The sequence below is a fragment of the Miniopterus schreibersii genome (assembly GCF_964146895.1).
Source record: "Miniopterus schreibersii genome assembly, chromosome: 1".
Classification (NCBI taxonomy): domain Eukaryota; kingdom Metazoa; phylum Chordata; class Mammalia; order Chiroptera; family Miniopteridae; genus Miniopterus; species Miniopterus schreibersii.
Window position 1 is genome coordinate 159872521 of NC_138101.1, and position 25890 is coordinate 159898410.

At 38.7% G+C, this 25890-nt stretch overlaps 2 protein-coding genes across 7 annotated transcripts in view; both read left to right on the top strand.

Annotated features, from left to right (window-relative positions):
* The window catches only part of RAB8B (RAB8B, member RAS oncogene family), a 59978-nt gene extending 48461 nt beyond the window's left edge, over positions 1-11517 (top strand). Inside the window, exons 4-8 of one of the 2 annotated variants that reach the window (XM_081161380.1) lie at positions 1090-1167; positions 2154-2243; positions 3683-3748; positions 6503-6553; positions 7275-11517. In XM_081161380.1, coding sequence (XP_081017506.1) covers positions 1090-1167; positions 2154-2243; positions 3683-3748; positions 6503-6553; positions 7275-7367 — 378 coding nt within the window. In that variant the 3' untranslated portion in view covers positions 7368-11517. The remainder of the gene's footprint in view (positions 1-1089; positions 1168-2153; positions 2244-3682; positions 3749-6502; positions 6554-7274) is intronic. The other variant, XM_081161381.1, reaches the window with a different exon arrangement.
* Positions 11518-16438: 4921 nt separating this feature from the next.
* Positions 16439-25890, top strand: part of APH1B (aph-1 homolog B, gamma-secretase subunit) — a 174486-nt gene continuing 165034 nt past the window's right edge. For 4 of the 5 annotated variants that reach the window (XR_013997824.1, XM_081123267.1, XM_081123265.1 and 1 more), the window contains exons 1-2: positions 16442-16600; positions 17982-18152. Coding sequence is in view for 4 of the 5 variants with exons in the window: in XM_081123267.1 (XP_080979393.1) it covers positions 16488-16600; positions 17982-18152 (284 nt within the window). In the remaining variant the exon portion in view is untranslated. Of the gene's footprint in view, positions 16601-17981; positions 18153-25890 lie in introns of all 5 variants that reach the window. The other variant, XM_081123266.1, reaches the window with a different exon arrangement.

Below are 25890 nucleotides of genomic sequence, written 5' to 3' on the forward strand. Positions count from 1 at the left end.
CAATGGGTTGTGGGCCTTCCTGGTCAGCAGGATATTTATAACGTTTCTCCTATGTGCCAGGCACTGTGGTCTTCCCTTCTTTATCCCAACCTCAACCCCTTTGCCCAGTTCAGGTCTACTCAGTCCTCAGGCCTTGGCTTCAATGTCATTTTCTCAGGGAAGGCTTCCCTAACCACCCCAGCCCATCAACCAGATTAGATTAGCATTTATACTCAGAACTCCTAGTAGTTATTCATAGCAAGTCTCAAAATTATAATTAATTGTATAATTATTGGCTTAATGTTTTCTTTGCTACCCATTCATGAGAGGAGGGGGCCTTGGCTATCTTGTTCACTGATGGTAATACTTACTGTAGTGTCAGGCACATAGTAGGCACCCACTAAATATTTGTCTAGTGCCTTAATGGGTGGGTGGATCTAGCACTTAATACAGAAGCGTGGTCTGGTGATACAGATTTTGGGATATTAGCATACAGGTATCAATTGGAGCATTTAGAAGATAAACCCTTTAGAAACACCAGCCGTGGAGCCTTTAAAAATATGACAATGCCTTTCATTAAACTTGTATGACAGATTCATTATATTTTAAGTGTCTGTGATTTACTTAGACAGAGACATTTTGATCAGCCTATATAAAAGGAAATCATTTTAAAGCAGGACGGTTACAGTCTTAGCATAGGACAAAGCAAGACCGTTTCTACTTGGGATAAACAAGTGCGCACAGAAGGGATTACCGCTTACTCTCAGTGCTGTCCGTGTTTTAGCTTAAACACTCTTTCAGCTCCAGTTTAGTGCCGATTCTTATCATGTGATAAGATAGAAAGGGTGTATCATCTTTACCATAATGACTAATTCATTAAAGGTTAACAGTGAAAATGTTAACCAAGTATTTATTTACATGGCAAGGCAATGGAAAAATTTATTTTTGCTTCTCCATACTTTAAAATATTATTGTGAATCCCTTTTATAAAGACCAGAAAAACCCCAAACAAACAAATGAAAGCTTTCTGGAGGGGAGGAGTACATTTACATTATATTTTATAACTTTAAATACATACAGTACTAAATAAAGATCTTTTTTCTTCTATAGGGAATTATGCTGGTCTATGACATCACAAATGAAAAGTCCTTCGACAATATTAAAAATTGGATAAGAAACATTGAAGAGGTATATATGGAAAGAGGATGATGGTACTGGAGATCATCATGGTGCTACTGGGATGATGATACCTGCTGGGTGCTTATAAAGGCCTCCTGTCTCTAGAAGAGGCAGCTGAGCTGCTGAGAAGTAGGGCACGGACAGGGCAAGCCCTCGCTCTGAGGAGCCCCATAGAGGGCAAGATCTCCTGCGTGCCAGTCCGACTGTCCTGCTGGATTTGGGTGGGGGGCGGAAGCAGGCAGAGGGGCAGTTTCACAGAATTTTAAACTTGGGCCAAATCTTAGACATAATTTAATCTAAGTCCCCATTTTACACACTGAGTTCAGAAAGAAGTGACTTGCCTGTCTGTGCAAATATAGCCTTTAAAAAAGAGAGCCAGGATTAAAACATCCGATTCCTGGGTTCTATCTGTTCCACCATCTGTTTGGCAAAAATATATCTTTATTCCAGCAATTTATCATCTTGCCCTCTAACATTTTCTCCATCTTAGATATTTGAAGTTTGGTTTAATTTCAGGTTGATTAGCATTAAGATTTTATGACTATGACATTTCAGACAGAAATCTGACTCAGAAATAATTTTGTACACAATTATATTAACCTACATGAATTTAATTTTTTACGTAATTCAGAATCCAGAATACCTTCTCCATTGGCTAACTCAGTACCAAATTTTTTTTTCTTCTTTGTCCCAAACTAATATTTGGAAGTTTCATTGTTAGAGAACCATAAGTTTTATTTCTCTTTGTTCATGTACAAAAAGACATGAGAATGGGAGCCTTTGGGAAGAAAGTTTACACTGTAGCCTTTCCCCTCCTCTTAAAAGACTACACTATAGTCTTTTAAGATTTTCTTTGAATCATGCCTTGTGTTGAGTGAAAGATTATTAGTCTTAATTATTGAATTCACGGGTATGTTTCTGACAAGCTAGGATTTGTCTGTTGAGTGACTGTCTTTCTCAGGCCGTTTCTGTAGCATTCTCTTTTCTCTCTGCAGCATGCCTCTTCAGATGTGGAGAGAATGATCCTGGGTAACAAATGCGATATGAATGACAAAAGACAAGTGTCAAAAGAAAGAGGGGAGAAGGTAAATTTCAACTGAATGCGTAAAGATTCGAATCTACTAACATTAAGCATTTATTTTCTTAGTATAATTACTGATTTAAGTTTTGAAAATACCTGTATTCTAATCCTTTAAAAACAACAAAGAGATGTAATCCATACTTGAATGGTACGAATTAGTATTCGAGACCCAACTCTATATACTGTGAGTTCATGACTCATTCCTAAAGAATTTGCTCTTTTCTGGGAGATACAAATTGGTTCTTTTTCAGATTCCTGCAGCCTAGAGTTCAGGCTATTTCTTCCATATCTGTGTGAAAATGCCCAGTTTTAAAGTTAAAATAATTTATTCACTTTGGAAAAAAGTAATAGGACAGATGAAGTTCAACAGTAATCATTTTCCAATTCATTTTTTAAAAGAATATTGTACTACACATTAAATTTAGATCATTATGAATAAACTCCCTGTAATTCATCAAGCTGTGGATGTCATTTATTGGTCATTTATAGGCATTTCTCTATTTTGTGTCCTGCAAAGCAAAGGAGTGGATTATGTGTACATTTTTACTTCTGTGACATTTTCTAAGTTGACATAGAGGCTTCAATGTTTAAGTCTTGGAATTTTGCTTTAGCCCCCCCCCCCCCTTTTTTTCCTTGGTGACACATCATTTTCAATCTGAAACTTTTTTCTCCTAAAAACACTCACTTTCCGGGTGAGTGTGGCTTAGCACTTGAGCATCGACCTAGGATCCAGGAAATCAAGGTTCAATTCCCGGTCAGAGCACATGCCCGGGTTGTGGGCTCGATCCCCAGCAGGGGCGTGCAGGAGGCAGCCGATCAATGACTCATCATTGATGTTTCTATCTTCCTCTCCCTCTCCCTTCCTCTTTCTCTCTGAAATCAGTAAAGACATATTAAACGTACACACACAAAAAACATTCTCTTAATCTTGTTGTTATAAATGAACTGGGAACTCTTTGGGAGTAGATGGAAATGTGGAAGAGTTCACGTGTCACAATCAATAGAAACCAAAACAATGAATACTTAGTATTTTAAGCTTTTCTGTTAAGCACTAATTTATTAAAAAATAATGAAAAGTCAGTATAGTAACTGTTGGAGAATCGTACTTTCAGAGCAGATAAAAGGGGTGAATGAATCTCAAATTAATGGTAGGGGTGAGTGTTACAGTTTTTCTGTAAGTATATTAGAAACTAAAAGTATAATAGGAAAAAAGAGAACTACTATACTTAAATCATGTTTTGAGTGGAAGTGGTGCCATGTTAAGATGATGAAGTTGGGTATCTCAGTTTCAGTCACAATAGAAGAAGGCAAAGATATTAGAGAACCACAGGAGTTCGGAACTAGATATCCTACTCTTGGGACTTTGAAAATCCTAGAAAATGTAAATGCTTTATATGTTCAAGCAACTTGCACTGTATTTAAGTGTTTCTGTTTGCCTTTCAGTTAGCAATTGACTATGGGATTAAATTCTTGGAGACAAGTGCAAAATCCAGCACAAATGTAGAAGAGGTAAGAAAGGAAGAAATGTCTGGTGACTTGTTACATATATAGTAGCACCAGTGCTTACCTGCCTGTGTTCAAGCAATTCGCAAAGCCTGTTTTTTTTCCTGACTTAGTGAATGCCTTATGTGAACTCCACCTCTGTGTTGTGAACTTCTGTGCTTCTGACTTTTATGTGGATCCTGGTTGTTGAATTTCTAGCACCCAACCTCCACATGGAATATACAGGGTTTCCCCCAAAAATGTATACACACTTTGAATGATTATAAAAGCGGTGTTTATTAACATACAGTTCATTTTCAAAATTTAAAAGAACCTACAGAAATGAATAATTTTTTTTGTTAACACCTGTTTTCAAACTGATGACCCTTTTGGTCCAGGCACTGCTGATAACTCGAAGCAATGGAATCACAAACATCAAGAATCATTTCGTTCAGTATTTGTGCGCCCTCAATTCATCAACTGTTGCCAGTTTTGTACCATAAACTTTATCTTTTACGTACCTCTATAAAAAAGTCTAGTGGATAAATTTTCTTCATTCAAAGCTTAGTCTGGCTTCACCTATTTCAAATCAGTTAAATCTGAAAAGGAGTGAAAATTAAGTGATTATCTGTTAAAGTGTGTATACATTTTTGGGGGGACACTTTGAATAATTATAAAGACGGTGTTTGTACTTCATCTGCGTTTTCAAACTCCCAGTAGCATTTTAGGATGAATTTCCTTTGTTCAAAAGTTAGTATGGCTGAAAAGAAAGAAACATCAATTGAGCTATCAGCTATTAAAGTGTGTATACATGTTTTGGGGACACCCTGTATTGGATTGCTCAGTTAAGATTCACTGAACAGAAGATAGACGTTCAGTTTAAGTTCACTTTCACCCTGTATTTGGGAAGCTGGAAATCCTGCACTAGCTGACCAAGCGCAGTGTCTTCCTCTGCTCATTTATCATCATTCATGTCATCCTATAGTCGCCTTAATTACTCTCAGGTCTGTACCAGAGAAAGAGGAAGAATTAAACTGTTAGCTTATTGAACAAATTCCCTTAGTGTACATGTTTAAGTAGATTAACATGATACATTGTAATGATGGCATTTGGTAGAAATAAAGTGTGTTTACCAGAGAGTACTTTATTTAAAAAATTTTCAGTGAGTTAACTGTTAAAGAAAACCAAATCCTAAAGTCTTCTAAGAATAGATTTTCTTTACCAAGGGCAGAATTGTTGATAATATTTTCCTTTTAAAAACATTTTAAAAACTGGTCATAAAAATATTACATGTAATATACTTTAAAACATGTAACTCACTAACAATAATACCGATGATTTCATAACATTTAATTTCTTAGGCTATTCACTGTTCACTATATCATCATGGCTAAAAAGTGAGGCTTAAATGACTTTATTGGATAGTGGACACTGATCAGAACTTCTTTTTTTTTTAAAATAACTAAAACTCATTTTTTTCAGGTTGCTAATGGGTGTTAGGAAACAGGAAGTCTCTACTGATTTATTTACATAAGCATGGATAAGCAGAAAAATGCTTCCTCTGCTTGCCACAAAAAGATTTCCTTCTGTCAGAAGGAGGGGCCTCTCTTAAATCAGCTTTAATGGAGGCAGAAGAGCTTACTCACTGAGATGGCCCACGTAGGATTTCTCCCATAGAATGAACTCGGTACCCTGGCTTACTGGAAAAGGCTTAGGTCTCTGTCGGTACCTGTACCCTGATCACACCTGTGGCCTAGAGAGAGCAGTGAGTTATGGAAATGTCGAGCTGGGAGTTGCCCAGGTTGCTTGCTCTGGCCCGTAGTCTGCAGAAGTTAGCAGTTTTCCCAGAGCTTTAACTGACTGTGGTTAGTTAGCCTCATAAAACTGCGAGGGGCTGATTTAGAAGTTTAGGCTCACAGGTGACCAGTGTGACAGTGAGACACGGTGAGTGATGATAATAGGTACTGTATTGTTTTTGTTGGACTTGATTGGAAATAACCTTTTGCTGAATATTTTTTGGGGCATCAGGCGTGGTTGGGAACAGAGACTGAGGCAACAGTGGGGTTAGTTAGCATGAAGACAGCGGAAGAAGTTCTGAGTCTTGGCTCCCTCGAAACAAAGTAGGGAGGACAGAGTGACAAAAACGTTAGGTTTGGGTCATGAGACACTAGGCACAAAATGTCCCTGAGGCGAATCCGATTCATCCTACGTGCATTTGAACTGACTTCCGCCTGGGGGTTAACTGGGCTGCGGCGCAGTAGGGATTTGAGAATGTTGGGGTTATACATATTCTCAGGTATACGAGTGAGAGTGATTGAAGGAGAGGACATTGGGAATAAAAGGCAGAGATGTTTGTAAAAACAGATTTTAGAGCTATAGGGTGAAACACTTATTCATTCACTTATTAAACAGATAGTCAGCATCTCCTGGACCAGGCACTGTGCCCCGCCCTGGGTGTGCAGGGCGGCTTAGACCGAGCCTCTGCCCCCGGGCGCTCTGGGTATACTGAGGAAGCCATGCATAACTAAAGCGTCATATCAGGAACATGGGCCAGATATTAGGTGCAGAAGATATCTGATGAATGACAATTTGATAACACTGGAAAATGTTTGTGATATAATAAAAAAATAAGATACAATAGTCATGGGTATACTATGATCACAATTATGTTCTTTTCTCAAACGCTTTAAAGTAATACGCTTATAATAATAAAAACATTCTATATTTCTATTTAAAATACATTATAAATATATAACAATGCAATTTTTGGTTTACCTTTAGGCATTTTTTACACTTGCACGAGATATAATGACAAAACTCAACAGAAAAATGGTTTGTATCACTTATAATTTTTATTTTCATTATGCTATTTGTAAATTTGTTCTATTTATGCTGTATGTTTATTTGATTAAAAGAATAGGTCTGATTATAATCACATTAACTCTTTTTTTTTTTTTTTGGCTCACATATTCACCTGGTTGAGCTTTCATCTGGCTCTCTAAGTGGGCATTAATTGAATTTTGATCCAAATTATTAAAATAATAATGGCACAAATTAAATTTTTGCCATAAAATTATCTAGTTCCGTTTTGATGTGACATATTTATATCTATATATAATTACGATCTTGAAGCAGCTAAAATTTGCTTAAATTTGAAACGATCTCAGTGATGAATCATTAGGACAACCTTGAAAGTTTATTTTAACCTGATTTCTGAATATAATTGTATACCTTATGTAACCAACTCTTCTTACCTCTGACAACAAATTGCCTATACCAATATGTTAACATTGTTTCCATCATTACCCTTGAAACTTTACACTCCCTTGGCAATAATTTCTTTGAATTGGAAAAAAGAGCTTCCTAACTCATATTAATACATACAAAAGGTGCTATCCTAAAAGCATTTTTCTCTTAACTACTTCCTTTTCCATTGAAATACTCTACTGAATACACATTTGTGGTATGGGTTGATATTGTTGTGTCTTTTAGATAACTGGATTCAAACCATGAAACTTTTATTTTCTTGGTAATTTTATCTTCTGTTTTTTAGAACGACAGCAATTCATCAGGGGCAGGCGGACCAGTGAAAATAACAGAAAACCGATCAAAGAAGACCAGTTTCTTCCGGTGTTCACTCCTTTGATGAACTTTCTCTGAGAGACTGCAGCACACCTAGAGGACCCTTTCCTGCTTCTCTGAAAGCACAGGTCACCCAGCCTCAGAATCACACCGCCAGGCTGCTGCTGAGAGCACCACCGAACCTAGACCTCTTGACACAATGCCAAGTGGATTCCAGCCGTGTGGCCTAGCAAAATAACAGGCTCCTTTTTTCAAACCTGGAAGCAATGAAGTGGAGACACATGCAAGACTTGTTTTTTCTTTGTTTTGTTGCCTGTTGCAGAAGCTGCTATCTTTCTTTTTCACTTTGCACATCAGTGTTAGCCTTTCCCTGTCATAGCACCAGCTGATACTCTCATATGCACACTTTTGTCTCATGAAGTTCTAGACAAATTTATGCTTTGGGGGATGTTTTTTAAAAAAAGAATAGAACATTTAAAGCAGAGATCAGTGCACTAAAATGAAAGGACATTGTTCTGGTTCATATGGCCAGATGTTACTGCATTCATAGCATTTATTTAAGGGCTCTGATTTATGGTTTTCTTAAATAAGAATCATTAAATTCTGATAAAAATTTATCTTAAAAATTCATAAAAGTGTCCCTCTCTTCATCAGAGGCCATAATTTCTTTATTTCTTACTGTTTAGTGCTTTGCTTCATTCCTGACCTTTTAGCCAGAGTCTGGGTAGCTGCATAAATCACTTCTCAGTTGATTCCCTCTGCCTAATCTATAAAAACTGCACCTGGAAATGACCTTACTCTCACTTTTCCTGGGGTTTGTATTTGCTGTCTTTTCCTATGTTTGACCTATTGTAATCACCCAGTTACCTAAAACAACACATTTGACCATTGTTTGTTTCTAGTTTTGAACTCTTGAGTTGAAATTTTACCTGGGCAGAGAAATGTACCATTTAGGGTTTTATTGCAGCATCTAATTGTGGTTCCATCACAATAGCATGCGTAATATATTTTGTCTTAGGTTTACTCCTCAGCCTGCTGGTTTACTTGTAATACCCAGTTCCTACCATAATCCCTGTGTACAAGAGTTAACAAGAGTTAGATTTAGATTTTAGTTCACAAAAAGCTTACCTATAGGAAGAGAGGTTACTTAACATAAGTTTAGTAGAGATAGCTCTTGGTAATGGTGAAAATAATTATTTTTGTTCTGTTTTTACTTGGGCTTTTTAAAAAGTTAAAAATAATTAGACCTAACGCAGCCTCTAGGAAAAGTCTTGCCTTTTCATGAGAGAAAATAGGAGCAAGGTTTCATTTTTAAAGTAGCTGTTGTTGAATGTGTAGAACCAGTTCCATCTGCTCAGGTTTGTTAGAGAACGTGGTCCAGTCGTTTGGGCCAAAGCCAGCCAGAAGCTTAGCTGCCTTTCTCACCACACACTGGTACTGGGACACCTTTTGTAGATGAAACCGCCGCATAGGAAAATAAAGGTATTTAGTGTTAACTATGTGCCAAATTAAGATCATTATGTCACTGCTGTTATTCTAGCCTTCAGTGTCATAACACGAAAAAGAGAAACAAGAGGAGATGAAGGAAATGAACTGTAGTAATTATTCTTCCTCTTAGGCCTGGTTTGTTTCACAAAGTGGACCATCATGCTTAAATTCAGAATAGGAAGTGGAAGTGGAAACGGATTGCTTGTTACCACGGAGAATTCTGCTTCCAATTAAGATGTGTCATTAGAATGCTTGAACCGCTCAACCTTTACTACTTATTTGAAAACCGATGCACAATTTAGCTGCAGCAAATATTCCAGAGCTATTTTCGATGGATACTCTAAACTTATTAACAGATTTCAGCCTCCTTGATTTTAACGTACCTATAGGCTTAAAAGCACCTGCTGGTGTCCCAGTATAGTCATTGAAAGTTGATTGTAAGTCTACCACCTTAAAATTAGATACATTTTTGGAAAGAAAAAATAATTTCTTAGAAACATATTGTATTCACTAATTTTCTGGAAAAAAATTCCAAGCAGTTAAGCTTTCTGGAGGATAACAAAGTAGTTTCTAAAAGGCAAGTGCTATGACACCATGTATGAATGTAATTCTCTTAGTAATTTACCTCTGACTATTTGGTGTCTTAACACTCTGGTTTATATCTCAGGGGTTATCTGCAAACCAAAACTGACATGTTCTATGGTTACCTTTTTTTTTAATAGAATGCTTTGCTTTTGTTCTGTTCCTTCCCTCTTCTTTTGTCTTATATGGATTAATAACTAGTCTCCGTGAACTTCCCTTTGAAAGAGCCTGTAAAAGCTAGATGAGTCTAAAGGTGCTCTTTGAAGTAGCAGCAAGTTAGGGATATATGCTCTGTTGTACTGAAATAAATCGTCCTTGCTATTTTCTTACATTTAGTCTTGCTAAATTGTATATAATTTGAGCTAAGACCTTAGGAAATTCACCTTTTGCATGGCAAAATGACCCAATAAATATTCCACTTTGCTTAATAATGTACATATAGTGCATTATTTTTTCTATTTGTCAATGAATTTAGTGAGAGATAATTGTCTGTTCCCTGCTGAAACTGAAGAAAATCTAGTTTTGTGTGAACACTTCTGTGGTCTAATGGACCAGGTACAGGAAGATTTTGCAGCAGTATTAGTGGTTTTCAGTGGCTGCACTTTATTATCAGTGGGCTCACTTCTGCCAGTGGTTGGACTAGACCTTGTCAAATAGAGTCTGAGGGTATCAGGCAATGCAGATGTGCTGTAACTAAGAAGCGTGTCAATCAGTTGACTGTAAAATGTTTCACTGGGAACTTATTTTAGCTCTATTTTACTTCAGACAGATTATGAGAAAATAACCCACCTGTGCATCAGTTAGGAGATGCTGCAGGGTTTCTTACTATTTACATGGACATTTTGTGCAGTCTTTGTTATAAATTTTCAGAAGACTATACTCTTTACTTTGAAGGACTATTTTTAATTATACCTCATTTAGCTGACTAGTATTCTAATACCTGGTAGAAAAACAGTGAGCCAGCCTTTAAGCATCCACACAATTTAGATCACATGTTTCATTTTGAACTAAAGGCATCATTGGGAAAGGTAGGAGGTAGTTTAGAATAGAACATACACATCATATCCAATAGTGCAAAAAAGAAGTATTATCTCCCTGTCTCCATTAATAACTTTAGCTGTGCAATATAGATAAATGTTTGCAGAAATTTCTAATAAGAGATTATAACTCCATTTTACAGGTTCTATGCTGAGAATCTGTATTAAGGCTTATATAGAGTTTTTCCTGTGAACAGTAAGTGATACACTTAAGCAGACTCTCTTTTCTAGTTTATAACTTAGATGTCTTTATAAATTTAGTTCTTAATCTTTAAAGATGAACTTCTAAGCTTAAAATTTTAAAACAGCACTTCATTATGTTGGTGTACTTGTGTCAGATTTTAAGCAGTCATTTCTGCTGTCAGGTTTTTTACATTCCTTTTGCCTTCTTGTTTTAGCTAAAAGGGGGGGGGGTGTCTAAAAATGAAATTCCTTGTCCTAGAGAAACCTAGAGTGACAGGATATGCTAATAAAATTTCAAATGCTAGCACAATTTTACAATAGAATTGGCCTTTTTAAAAAAAGACTAATAAAATTAATAGGTGTCATGCTCACTATGAAAAAAATCTAAATGACTGAAATTTACAGAAATGAAAATTAGCAAATAATTATTTTAGGGATATTTTCAAATTGTACTTCATTTTTTAAATACTTGTATCGTATGCAATTGCATTTCTTATTGCCAAGAACTAATAGAACTTGTTTCATTTTCTTACCTTTTTAAAAAATGTGAGCTTAATTATTAAAGTTCATTCTTATGGCCTCACAGATGGGTTTTATTTTGATTGCAGCTGACACAGCAGTTCCTTGAATGCAAAATACCGTAAACTCTTTGGCTAAAATCATTCCCCTAATGGAAAATATCTAGTTTTTCCATAGAATTATCCTACTGCATATGTTTTGGCATGTTTTTGCTCCAGCAGCTTACTGTGAAAAGCTCCTGCAGATAAAGCAGACCTGTCACATGGTTAATCTTGTTTAAGCCAATTAATTAACTGTGTACTGATACTATTGCTGTGTTTTTGTTTTTTTAAAATGGATTTTATTCCAGGTGAACTTTTTTTTACAATAATGTTCGTCTAAAATAAAAACTACATAATGAAAATACTCATGACTCTGAACTGGACTGCACGTTTTGAAGCCTTTCTTCGAATTTATAGGTGTGTGACTCCAACCACGGCCAACTTGGGGTGCTTTAGCAAACTGTGACTTAGAGGTGTTTCAAATGGCCAGACCTCTTCTCATGCTTGGTTCAGAAACAGCACACTGAGGTTACTCGGCAACACAGCTGCCGCCTTGAGCTGACCATCCCTCCCTTTTCAGCCCTTGCAAGCTTACTTTCTGTTGTTTTGTTTTCACTTCCAGCCCTACTGCTGTCCCACCACGTGCTTGTGCATGTCCCCAGTCGTCGCCTTCCCTGTTCACCCCCACCACCACTTCGGACCTTCACTGCTCCTCTCGGGCACCCTGCTTCTGTCCTCTCGTTCTTGGTAGATAGATCTCTGCTCTGTGCCTCGCAGGAAAGCGAGTCCAAACCCAGCTTAGTGCCTCTGCCCCCCGCCCGCAGCCTCCCGGAGCTGGCTTCCCCCAGCCACCCCCTGGCCACCTCCCTCTGGCAGCAGAGGCCGCTTTTCTCTCGGCCCCTTCCCTGGACCCGTCCCCCCGCCCCTCTGCCCTGTTTCTTGGGGACTCACAGCTCTTACCCCTCCCTTCAGGCTCTCGTCCTGTGCGGCCCCTTTCCCCTGAGCGTCTTCGTGTCCTTACCCCTCCCTCCCCTTTGCCGCGTGTCATCTCACTAGTGCTCTTTTCCCTCCTCTCGCCACCGTGGAGCTTCCCCGGAGGGCTGCCCTTAGACGCCGCCTTCACTTTGTCGCCTTGCCTTTACTCCTGAGCCGCCTCCAGTTTGGCGTCCCCCCTGTCCCTTCACCGACATCACGTGTACTGCGGCCTAGTTGAGAAAGTTGCTGACAGTTCTCTGTCCTCATCATGGTTAACTTCTTGGCAGCATTTGACGAGTTTATTGCTCCCTCCCAGAAACGTTCTCTTTCCTAAGCTTCTGTGACAGTCTTCCCCACTTTTCCAAAATAATTTCAGCATTTTTCATGGCTCTTAAAAATGTGCCTCTGTGGTAGGCTGAATAGTGGCCCCCAAGTATGTCCATGTTCTAATCCCCAGGACCTGTGACTGACTTCCTGTGTAGCAAAAGGGACTTGGCAGATGTGATCTTGAGATGGGAGATGATCCTGGATTGTCCAGGAGGGCCCTGTGTCATCCCAGGGGTCTTGATGAGAGGGACAGAGGAGGAGTCGGAATGAAAAGGAACCGATGTGGTGGGGACAGGAGAAAAGGTGTGATGCCGGGCTATGAGCCAGTGAACGAGGTAGCCTCTGGGACCTAGAAAAGGTGAGGGAAGAGTTTCCCCTACAGCCTCCAGAAGGAGCCAGCCCAGCCCTGACACCTTGGTTTTAGCCTAGTGAGACTCGTTTCGTAATTCTGACCTTCAGCACTGTACTGGATCTGAATGGTCTGCTTTCTTCCCTTCCCTACGAGACTCTAAGCTCCTACAGGGTGGGGATCGAGCCTTTCGGTTTTATATCCACACTCCCCAGTAAGGAGCCTCAATTTGTGTAGCTCATCAGTCACTAAATTCTGTTTGCACAGTTCCTAAATCTCTCTTTAATTTGCCTGTCCCTCCCTAGACTCCCACTATTTCCCTGACCCAGGCCACCATCATCTCATGCCTGCAGTATGCCAAAGATGTCCTGTCTGGAATCCCATTTTCCATATCTGTACAAAGGAGATCTGATCATGCACTTGCATGAATAAACCCAAGACCTGAAGTAAACTCTAACCTGCTGCCTTTCCAGTCTTATCTCTCGTCCCTCTCTTCCCATTCTTAGGACACCCTGAACTATTTTCTTTCATTCTGAAGACTTTTCACTTGTTTTTCCATTTCTTCCCTATATCCTAGCTTTGCTGACTTTGAATATGAGACCTGAATGGGTGGGTGTTATTGTTACCAAAAGGCCATGCGTTTGGGTTGGGTGCCTTCCGCCTTCCTGTACATTCTCATAGCCCCTCCACTCGACTGTCTGGCTTCCCCACGAGACTGTAAGCTCCGTGGAAACAGGAGCACATCTGTTTCCTTGGTGTATTCCCAGTGCCTGACATTGTGCCTGATACTTAGCAGGCAGCCAACATGCATTTTGAATGAATGAATGGTTAGGTAAATACACATCTCTCAGCACTGTCAAAACAAAGCTCAAGTGAATTCATTAGTATATTGTGAATTACTGGTAGCTATGTCAAAGCCTTACTTGATAAATTGCTAAAATATGGTATTGCTTTTTGCCCCCTCTCCCCCAGCAAACACCCAGTTCTCAGGAATTCTCAGCAGGCTATATTTGTATCCATGGTGTGTGCTTGCTTCCTTCCCCCAGTCACCTTTTAGGAACTTAACTCCCAACACACTTAGTACCCTTATGTTTTTAGGTCTTGGGGAGAAGCTAATAGTAAGTTCATAAAATCTTACTATTGCTTAGCCTCAAATTCTTCACTTGTTAACAGAATTGTTGAAATCAGTGTTATGCACTTTTTAAACAGGAATGTGAGATGTCATTATTCAGAGAAAACTTGAAATAAGTTTTTCTAGTAAATAACCGTGAACGCTGAAGATGACTATTTTATTGGTTATTTTGGCAGTTTGGTCTAGTTGCTCTTTTCTTTTCTATCCCAACAGACATCAGTTAAAGATGTCTTCACAGATGGTGGGGCAGAGTCATTTACGTTTTGTATTGCCTTCCCATTTTTTAACTGGACTTGGGGACCAAAATTCAACTGAAATATGGTCAAGATAACATGAATACACATTCCTGTGACATAGTTTTGCTTGAATTGCCGACTTCCAAAGTATTCGAGTCCATTTTAACCAAAACACATAGGGTAGCCCTGGCTCAAGTGGTTCAGTGGTTAGAGCCTTGGTCTGCACACTGGAGGGTCATGGGTTCAATTTCCAGTCAAGGGCACGTACCTGGGTTGCAGGTTCAATCCCTGCCTCCTGTTGGGGCGTGTGGGGGCAGCAACCAGTCAGTGTGTCTCTCACATAGATGTTTCTCTCTCCCTCCCTCCCTCCCTTTCTCTCTCTCTCTCTCTCTCTCTGTCTCTCCCTCCTCCCTCCCTTCCACTCTCTAAAAATCAATGGAAAAAAATATCCTCACTCCTTAGGTGAGGATGAAAAAAAAGACACATAGGGTATTCAAATTACTAAAACAGGGATAAAAGAATAAGTCATATCCTGGCATCATGGCAATAATTATAATTTAAAAAGCAATAGTTGCTATAAATTGACTATTAAATTTAGCTCCACTTCCTGGGAGTCAAGGTAAAGCCTGAGTATGAAGAGTTAGCTTTCAAACGGTCCATATGAATTTGTCAGGAGAAACAAAACTTTTTTCTAGTCCTGAACTCATGGATCTATTAGAGATATTGAACAATGACAACCAATTAGTTTTATAAAATATGCAGGGGAAAACATATAGATGACCATTTCTTGTATAAAAATCTGAATTTACGCCAAGGACACAAGTACATTATGCCTCTGTGAAGGCATCTCTGCACGGAGCTGAAATAATGGAGTTGCAGTTGATAACTAGGATTCAGGACAGAACCAAAAGAATCAATCCAATGGTGAGTCACCTTACCACCTTGAACTGTCTCAAACTCAGTATCGACAGGTGTGGGATAAGATATTTCAGAATGAAGAAGTATTCTATGGAGTAAATGGGAAATATATATGTCTGTTTTAAGTGGGCAAAGGTGACATTTTACCATAAAAATTAAATACCTGCAGATGTATTATTTGAAGGCCTATTTCCAGAAGTGACCTGTAAAACATCTTCATTTAGGTCCCAGCTTTTGCCTATTGTGTTTTTCTTTTCAATGTTAAGTTTCATGAGTTTTATTCGTGATAGACATTAAAGACTGAGTAGAAACGGCTAACACTTATATAGCACTTAATGTGCAGGCACAATCCTCAAAATAACCCATGAGACATTATTATTATTCCCATTAAACTTGGAGAAAAAAATCTTAGATATGATCAGAGAACTTAACCTTCTGGTTTTAATTTTTAAATCTCTCAGAAAATGTTAAATTAATATAAAATAGCAAATGTTTGTAAGTTCCACTTTTAAAATTATTTCAGTAATTGAACAGATATTTAGTGAGCACCGTCTAGGTGCTACGGAAACAACAAAGAACAAAAGAAAGCCCCTGGCCTCCAAAAGTTTCTTTTTAATGGGGGAGACCAATGAGCAAGTAAAAACAGAGCAAGGAGATATCACAGGGTGATCAGAAAATGCCTTCAAAACAACGTTTTTGAAGACTTGGGGCGGCGGGGCACAAATAAAACCAGCGTGCCAGCACAACCCTGAGAAGGAGCTTGTTCCATTATTTCATCCTGGTACTGTCTCCGTGAGTTATCATCTGAGTCACCACTTTCCCAACTTGGGTTTTATACGTTATGAAGCAGGAAGTTACCACAACTATGCAAATGAAAAAATGTGCTTTAAAAAAGACTCCTTTATTTAGAAATAGAATCCTGCCTCTGTCGGCGCTGTTTTTCTTTAGTTGATCTGGAATTTTACCCGGTTCTGGCCCCAAAGGGGACTGGGAACCTCCCCTCCTCTTAGCCCTAAGGCAGCCGGCACCGTGGGCCTGATCTATGTGTTCGGGTAGGGTAGTGAGATGTAAGTGGGGGCGCTCCAGCTCCCGCACTAGTCGCCCTCAATGCAACCTCTGGATCGGGAACCGCAGCTCCTCCCCGGGCAGCCCCCGACGCTGGGTGAGACCTAAGCCCCGCTGGGAGGCCCTCCCCAAGCTCCCCTGCCCCGCCCCTCGGACGCCCTGCCCCGCCCCTCGGACGCCCTGCCCCGCCCCTCGGACGCCCCGCCCTCGGACGCCCCGCCCCGGACGCCCCGCCCCTCGAACGCCCCGCCCCGCCCCGTCCCGCCCCGCGCTCCTCTCCGCCTCCGCCGCGCGCACTCGGCGTCCCCGCTAGGCCCGCAGGCGCGGTCGCCATGACGGCGGCTGTGTTTTTCGGCTGCGCCTCCATAGCCTTCGGCCCCGCGCTCGCCCTCTACACCATCACCATTTCCACGGAGCCGTTGCGCATCATCTTCCTCATCGTCGGGTGAGGCGGTCGCGCTGGGAAACCGGGACCCGGGGCTCCCCTCCCCCGCCGGGGGTACCGGCGACCCCGGGCGTCCCCACCTAACGGCTCTACCTCGTTGGGCTCTGAAGGGGAGGAGGGCTGCGACCCGTGGGAGCCGAGACCCCGCTCCCCTGGGACGCCTGGCCCGCCTCCGAGGGTCCGCAGGCAAAGACGAGAACCCCGCGACCGCAGAGGGCGGGCTCTGGGGAAGGAGCTCTCACTGTGGGTCCCCCAACCCTGATACTTGGCTCCTGAGTTTTCACTTAGATTCCGTGGGTGGGCTTATAGTGGGTCGTGAGGCCACTTAAATTGTATGCAAAAAAGTGTGGATACGTTCGAATATGCCTCTTATTTTTCTGGGGAATGGGGTCACAAGTGAACTTCAGCTTCTCGCAGTTTCTGTAATCCCAAAGGGATTAAGAGCCCGGCACCTGCGCGCCCGGGGCTTTAGAACATACCGATGCCCAACCCCTGGCCCAGGCCTACTGAACTGGAGTGTCTAGGGGGTGGGATTCAGGCTACGGATTTATTTTTATTTTTTTTAAAGCTCCCTAAATGATTAAGGTGTGCAGCCAAAGAGTGGAAACCTGTGCAAACAGAAGCACCTGTCAGTGCGTCTCCTTCAGGAGCTTGGTAAATACCGAACTCTGGCGGTGAATGCGGTCATAATCCCAGTTTTCCTCTGTCTGGCAGCACTTCCTGAGGCTTCCCACGTACCCCTCCACCCTTGAACCTCACTTGGCACCCGGAGAAGCAGCCAGGCTAGGCCAGTGCTCACCTTTCCTGAGTTTCTTCACCGTCTCACAACTGTATTGAAAATGCTGCATCCCATTATAATTTAAAAAGTGATAGCGATTTGGGCAAAAGGTTTATAAAGCTTGATAAAAATCATTAAAAGCTTGTTAAAATAATGAGTATTTTTCAAAGCCCACAGGAATGTGGTGAAAACAGGCCTGGAAGACTGATCTAGATCAGGGCACAGGTTTTCAAGTTCCAGATTTTATACCAACCACTATATTAATAGAGATGTTGACATTTTTTTCTGGAAAAGATACTTATATTTGTACATCAGTGAGCAAAGCATTAATTAGGAAGAATAGCAAATAACGTTTCCAGCTAGACAGTCCTTGGCAGATAGTCTGCAGATGTACTTAACAAATAGCAGGGTTACTGAAAAAGAGTGATTGTTAGGAAAAATCCCAGATTGTTTTTGGATCGCATGTTCGTCTCCCCAGAGAAAATTCATCACTGACCCACTGATTAAGAACAATGGATCCATAGCATCACTTTACGAGGACTTAAAAAAAAAATTAATCCTGTACTTATGTTTACTTGTGTCCTTTCCCCCCCTAATTTTCAGAGCTTTCTTCTGGTTGATATCTCTGCTGCTTTCCTCCCTTGTCTGGTTCGGGGCAAGAACCATTACTGACAACAAAGATGAACCAGTACAGAAATATCTACTGATATTTGGTGTGTTAATCTCAGTCCTTATCCAAGAAATGTTTCGGTTTGCATATTACAGACTTTTAAAGTAAGTTAAATATTTATTTATCTTTTTCCTAGTTAATTTGAATTATGATTTAGTAATTTGAAATACTAATGTAGTGTGATATTCGAAGGTCCATGCCTTCCTACATAGTTTGAAGCCAAGGATTAGAACATTTTCAACCTGAAAATAATGAGTATTTTAGCTCGTGGTTAGTTCTTCATTCACTCATTCAAGAAATAATGCCAGGCATTATTCTAGGTACTGGGGATACATGATTAAAAGACAGTTTCTGTCCTCATGGAGGTTATATTATAATGGAAAGAGATAGACAACAAATGAATGAATAAGAAAGTATGTTGTATATTAGAAGATAATATGTGCTATGAAGAAAAATAAGCTAGAGAAATAGTCATTGAAACAACAAAAAACATTCCACCTTAGAATTTATATCAGCTTCCTTTTGCCACCAACTAAAATTCTTATAGAGATTATGCCTACCATTATTTTGATTGTATTAGGGAAAATAAGGGTTCATTTTGTGGTATTTCATGTGATTTCATATCTGTAATAGAAAAACATATTTGAAAAAAAGCCGTGGGCATGAAAAAACTTTAGGCCAGAAAGTAGGTCATCTAGGATTCATGAGGACCTCACATGAAACCACTGATTTCAAACACAGCTTGAACTTAGAACCACATTTTCTTTCAAGCAGTCATGACATTGGCTTTGATTATATAGTAAGACCTAGTAGAATAAATGTGCCCTTTCTCTTTTGGCAGATGAGATAGTTAAGCCACTCCATGAATTTCATGGATGTAACCGAGACAGAATCTCAACAATATCTCTTATAATAACTTCTGGTAATTTGTTCTTGCCTATATGCTAGGCTTTCAATATTGTTTACCTGTTGCTTTAAATAACAGATACTGAAATTTACTAATGAAGAAATTTAAATTACAAATTGAAAACCATGAAGCTATTGCTTACAAGCAAAAGTCATATTTTAGAAAAGGTTAAAGATGAAATTTCCATTAGTTCTTGGAAATATTAGAAAGCAACCAACAAATATCAAAGATAAAATTTAAGTTTCCACGGGAATACATTATCCTTAACAGATGGACATTAATCTGTGGTTTAATGTCTCTGGTATGCAGTAGTTACTACCATTCCCAAATTTAATTTTAACTGTAGGCTATTATTAAGATAATCAAAACTTCCCTCTTTCTGACCTCTGCCCCACTCAAGAACCATACAGTCAAATGACATCTCTGTCATGTGGTGGTGGTTTCTTTCATAGCTAAACGTTCCTCATTTCTTCACCCGGTCCTCAGATGACATGTCTGTGGCTTCCAAACCTTTTCTGGTCTGTTCTTTTATGTCAGTGGAAATATCCCTTTTTGTCAGTGCCTGGAGTTTACCTGTGCTCAGGACCCAGCAGAACACCCTGCTATGATCGCAGTCGTGCAGAGGGCAGTGGCCCATCCCTCCCTTGACTATACATTTATTTTATGGGTCATGCTTTAATAACAGTGCCTCACCTTGAATGAATGAATTGTAACTTTCAGCCTAGCAAAGAGTTGCACTGTGAGAAATTGGCTTGTGGCCACAAGTGATAACCCTTTCTACCTTAATTTCTTTTAAAAAATTCAAGTTATCGTCCTGTACATTGCCTGAAACATACATTAGACTCTTTTTGGCTTGGATTGAAACTTTTGTAGTTTAATTCAATTTTGTCTTATAATGCTGATACCATAAATATTTGGTAATTTGAGAAAATCTTCCATTTATTTAAAAAAATTAATCATTGCTATAATTTCTTAAAAGGCATATTTTTTAAAATTTCTAAAATGGTGTATTTAATTTATATACATATTCCTTGGTACTCTCCCTCCCTTGCACACATGTACAAAAAAAAAGAATCAGAAAAAGTGAGAAAGATAAGGTGATTTATCAGTAGTTCTTCAAAGTTTATATTTTAAAAATTGGGCTTTTTCTTTTTTGTTTTTGGAAACTCTAATAAATGAAAACAAAGAATTTTCCACTTCAGTACAATGGTCATAATAAGAACACTGCCCCGCACGTCATCAGTGCATTCTGTCAGGAACATGGAAACTGATGATGGTTTGTACTTTCTCACTTCCTAATCTTAACGTGGAGAACTGTTAGGGCCATAGAGCTTTCCTCCCACAGACTTGTAGTATAGAATGAGGAAGTTTATTAACTTTTGAGTTTACATATTTAGAATATTTGTGATAGCAGTACTTTGCTATACCAAATAGCAAAACCCTTTTATTCATTACTGAGCAATTTATATAAAACAAAAATTCTCCAAAATTTATTGATTCTCTTATACCATTATATTCATTTATTGATGGGGCGTATTACTACTACCTATGTTTCTAAGCTTTAATTAGCCTTTAACAACACTCCTGTAACAGATAAGTTTATTATTTATGAAAATGGTACGTTTTAGTTGGTTACTGCTCCAGAGAAAGAGGTTGATAGTCATTGGCTCACGTCTTTGCTATCAAATGATCCTACCAAATGGAGAGCACTGAAATGCAAATTGCTTCTTTAGAGTCTAGAAAAACAAAAGACCTTTTTTTGTTCTGCTTTTTGCTGTTTGGTTGAACTGCATTGCCTTTAATTTAATGATATTTATATTTATAGTAAATATAATTTCAATATCCTTTGAGTCAGGGTCATTGTTGCAGAGTTTCTAGCCAACAAGGGTTAGTAACAGTGGCAATGGTGGAACCAACTACCAGCCACACATTGCATTCCCAAAACATTTGGGTGGGGGGGGGGCGGCAGGCACTCATGATAAGTTTGTGGATTGTCCACAACAGAAGCATAGATATGATCACTTTGAGGATCATTTCTTACTAAGCAGTTTTCTAATCTTTCACTCAGCTATTCACTTAGTTTCCTCTCCGAGGAAAGCATTTTATTCTCCTCTGATTATTTTTTCCCTGAAGCCTGTTTGGGGGGATATGGCACAAATATGTAAATATTTTGGAATCAGACAACCATATGATTAAATACCCATATAGGAGTTTAGACTATCAGTATTGTAGGATTTAAGAGAAAGGAGAGAGAATGATTACCAATCATTGGTAAAGGTGGTTTCTTTGAGAAATTGCAGCCTGAATTAGACTTTGAAGGTTGAATACAATTGAAATTCTATAGAGTGGAAGCTAGAAAGGATGGTGGCAGAATAAGTATAGCCCAGGTGGAAGATATAACAAAGTACCAACACAGTGGGGTTGAAGATATATTTCTTTGGGAAAAGGAAAAAATTCAGAGTGGTAGATACCATAGGATGGATATATATATACACACATACACACACACACACACACACACACACACATATATATGGGTGACATTGGTTAATAGGATCATATAGGTTTTAAATGTACATTTCTGAGATACAAGATTTGTATATTGTACTGTGTGCCCACCGCCCACAGTCAAATCATCTTCCGTCACCATATATTAAGCTCCTTTCACTCCCCACCTCCCACCCCCTTCCCTCTGGCAACCACCACACTGCTGTTTGTGCCCATGAGTTTTAGTTTTATAATCCACATATGAATGAAATCATATGGTTCTTAGCTTTTTCTGACTTGACTTATTTCACTTAGCATAATATTCTCAAAGTCCATCCATGCTGTTGCAAATGGCAGTATTTCGTCTTTTCTTATGGCTCAGTAGTGTTCCATGTTATATATGCACCACATCTTCTTAATCCAGTCCTCTGTTGCAGGACACTTTGGTTGTCTCCATGTCTTGGCCACCATGAATAATGCTGCAATGAACATAGGGGTGCATATTTCTTTGCGAATACATGTTTTCGAGTTTTTCGGGTATATACCCAGGAGAGGGATTGCTGGGTAATATGGTAACTCAATTCTTAATTTTTTGAGGAACTGCCATACTGTTTTCCATAGTGGCTGTACCAGTCTACATTCCCACCAGCAGTGAATGAGGGTTTCTTTTTTTTTCACAACCTCTCCAATACTTGTTGTTACTTGTCTTGTTGATAACAGCCATTCTAACAGGTGTGAGGTGGTATCTCATTGTACTTTTGATTTGCATTTCTCTAATTGCTAGCGAGGTTGAATATCTTTTCATATTTCTGTTGGCCATATTTATGTCTTCTTGGGAGAGGTATCTGTTCAGGTCCTCTGCCCATTTTTTAATTGGGTTGTTTGGTGTTGAGTTTTATGAGTTCTTTATATATTTTGGATATTAAATCTTTGTTGGAGCTATTGTTTGCAAATATTATCTCCCATTCAGTCCTCTGCCTCTTTGTTTTGTTGTAGGTATGTTTTACTGTGCAGAAGTTTTTTAGTTTTATATAATCCCATTCATTTATTTTTGCCATTACTTCCCTCGCCTTTGGGGTCAAGTTCATAAAATGTTTTCTGTGAGCAAGGGCCATAAGTTTAGTACCTATGTTTTGTTACATGTAATTTATTGTTTCAGATCTTATATTTAGGTCTTTGATCCATTTTGAATTAATTTTTTTACACGGGGACAGACTGTAATCTAGTTTCGTTCTTTTGCAGATGGCTTTCCAATTTTCCCAGCACCATTTATTGAAGAGGCTTTCTTTTCTCCATTGTGTGTTTCTGGCTTCTTTGTGGAAAATTATGTGCCCATATACATGTGGTTTTATATCTGGGCTTTCAGTTCTGTTCCATTGGTCTGTGTGTCTCTCTGCCAATGCCATGCTGTTTTGATTATCGTAGCTCTGTAGTATAATTTAAAGTCAGGTAGCATGATACCGCCGGCTTCATTCTTTTTTCTCAGAATTGCTTTGACTGTTCGGGGTCTTTTGTGGTTCTATACAAATCTCATGATTTTTTTGTTCTATTTCTTTAAAAAATGACATTGCCATTTCGATGGGAATTGCATTAAATCTGTATATTGCTTTGGGTAATATGGCCATTTTAACTATGTTGATTCTTCCAATCCATGAACACGGGATATTTTTTCATTTTGTTGTTTCTTTTTCAATCTCTTTTAATAATGCTTTGTAGTTGTCAGTATATAGATCTTTCACATCTTTTTTTTGTTAAATTTACTCCCAGTTATTTTATTCTTTTGGTTGCAATTGCAAAAGGAATTGTTGTTTTGTGTATTTTTTTCCATTTCTTTTTCTGAAGTTTTGTTGTTAGTATATAGGAAGGCAGTGAATTTTTGTACATTGATTTTTGTACACTGCAACTTTACTGTATTTGTTTATTGTTTCTAATAGTTTTTGGTGGAGTCTAGGGTTTTCTATGTACAGAATCATCTCATCTGCAAAAAGTGACACTCTTACTTTTTCCTTCCCAATTTGGATGCCTTTTATTTCTTTCTCTTGCCTTAGTGCTCTGGCTAAGACTTCCAGTACTGTGTTGAATAAGAGTGGTAAGAGTAGGTATTCTCGTCTTGTTCCTGACCTTAGAGGAAAAACTTTCAGTTTTTTGCCATTGAGTTAAATAATTGGCTGTGAGTTTGTCATATATGGCTTTTATTATGTTGAGGTGCTTTCCTTCTATTCCTGTTTTATTGAGTGTTTTAATCATAAATGGATGTTGTGTCTTATCAGATGCTTTTTCAGCATCTGTTGACAAGATCATATGATTTTTATCCTTTCTTTTGTTAATGTGGTGTATTACATTGGTTGATTTGCATATGTTGAACCATCCTTGTGTCCTTGGAATGAACCCCACTTGATCATGATGTATTATTTTTTTGATGTATTGTTGTATTTGATTTGCTAGTATTTTATTTAGGATTTCTGCATCTGTATTCATTAGAGATATTGGTCTGTAGTTTTCTTTTTTTGTGTTATACTTGCCAGGTTTTGGTATCAGGGTTATGTTGTCCTCATAATATGTATTAGCAAGTATTGCCTCTCCTTCAGTTTTTTGGAATAGTTTGAGAAGGATAGGTTTTAAATCTTTGAATGTTTGGTAGAATTCACCGGTGAAGCCATCTGGTCCTGTACTTTTATTTTTGGGGAGGTTTTTGATGGTGGTCTCAGTTTCCTCATTGCTGATTGGTCTATTTAGATTTTCCAGTTCTTCATGATTAATCTGGGAAGGTTATGTATTTCTGGGAACTTATCCATTTATTCTAGGTTATTGAATTTGATGACATATAGTCTTTCCTAGTATTTTAGTATGATCTTTTGTATACCTGCGATGTCTGTGGTAACTTCTCCTCCATTTCTGATTTTGTTTATATGGATCTTTTCTCTTTTTTCCTTAGTCTAGCCAAGGGGATGCCAATTTTATTAATCTTTTCAAAGAACCAACTCTTTGTTGTATTAATTTTTTTGTATAGTCTTTTAGTTCTCTATTTCGTTCAATTCTGCTCTTAATTTTTATGATTTCCTTTCTTCTACTGACTTTGGGTTGCTTTTGTTCTTCTTTTTCTAGTTCTTTAAGATGTGTTGTTAGGTTGTTTACTTGCAATTTCTCGTTTCTTGAGATAGGCCTGTAATGATATAAACTTCCCTCTTATTATGCTTTTGCTGCATCCCAGAAGTTTTGATATATTATATTGTCATTCTCATTTGCCTCTATCTATCTGTTGATCACATCTTTTATTTCTCCTTTGGCCCAGTCATTTTTTAGTGGCATGATGTTTAATCTCCATGTATTTGTGGGTTTCTTTACTTCCTTTTTGCAGTTGATTTCTAATTTCAAGGCATTGTGGTCACAGAATATGGTTGGTATGATTTCAATCTTCTTGAATTTGTTGAGGCTAGTTCTGTGACCCAACATATGGTCTGTCCTTGAGAATGTTCCATGTGCACTAGAGAAGACTATAATCTGATGTTCTGGGATAAAAGACTGTAAATGTCAATTATGTGCATTTGATCTAGTGTTTCATTTAAGGCCGATATTTCTTTATTGGTTTTCTGTTTGGATGATCTATTTGGAGCTGTCAGTGCAACATTAAGGTCCCCAACTGTGATTGTGTTTTGATCTGTTTCTCCTGTTAATTCTGCGAGTAGTTGCTTTATATATTATGGTGCTCACTAATTGGGTACATATATAATTAAGGAGTGTTATGTTTTCTTGATGTTGTGTCCCCTTTATGATTTTAAAATGTCCATTTTTGTCTTGCATTACGTTCATTATCTTGAAATCTATTTTGTCAGATATAAGTATGGCTACACTTACTTTTCTATGGATTTTATTTACTTGGAGAATCATTTTCCACCCTTTTGCTTTGAATCTACCCTTGTCTTTGCAGCTTAGATGTGTCTCTTGAAGGCAGCACGTGATTGGGTTTTGCTTTTCATCCAATCTACTATTCTTTGCCTCTTTATTGGTGAGTTCAGTCCATTTACATTTAGGGTAATTATTGATGTGTGAGGATTTCTTGTAGCCATTTTATCTTTTGTTTTCTGGTAGCTCTGTGCCTCCACTGATTCTTTTCCTTTGTGTTTCTGTCTGTTGTTTTTATTTGTTGGTATCCATACTTCTTTCCTCTGTTTCTTCTTTTTTAAGCTGTGTGTCTCAATTTGGGGATTTTTGTGCGTTGTTATCATTAGGTTTATGAAAAAAAAGTTGCATTTATACAGTAGTGTTTTTTTTTTTCTTTTTAATACATCTAACCTCCATCCTCCTTTGCCTGTTCAGACCTTTACCCCCACCCCTTTTATGTGTTTGTTGTCACAAATTATCCCTGTTTATGCTGTAAGTTTCTTGGTGATCTTACTCATGGTGTTGTGGCCTTATGCTCTTTGTTTCAGGTGGAATAACCCCCTTGA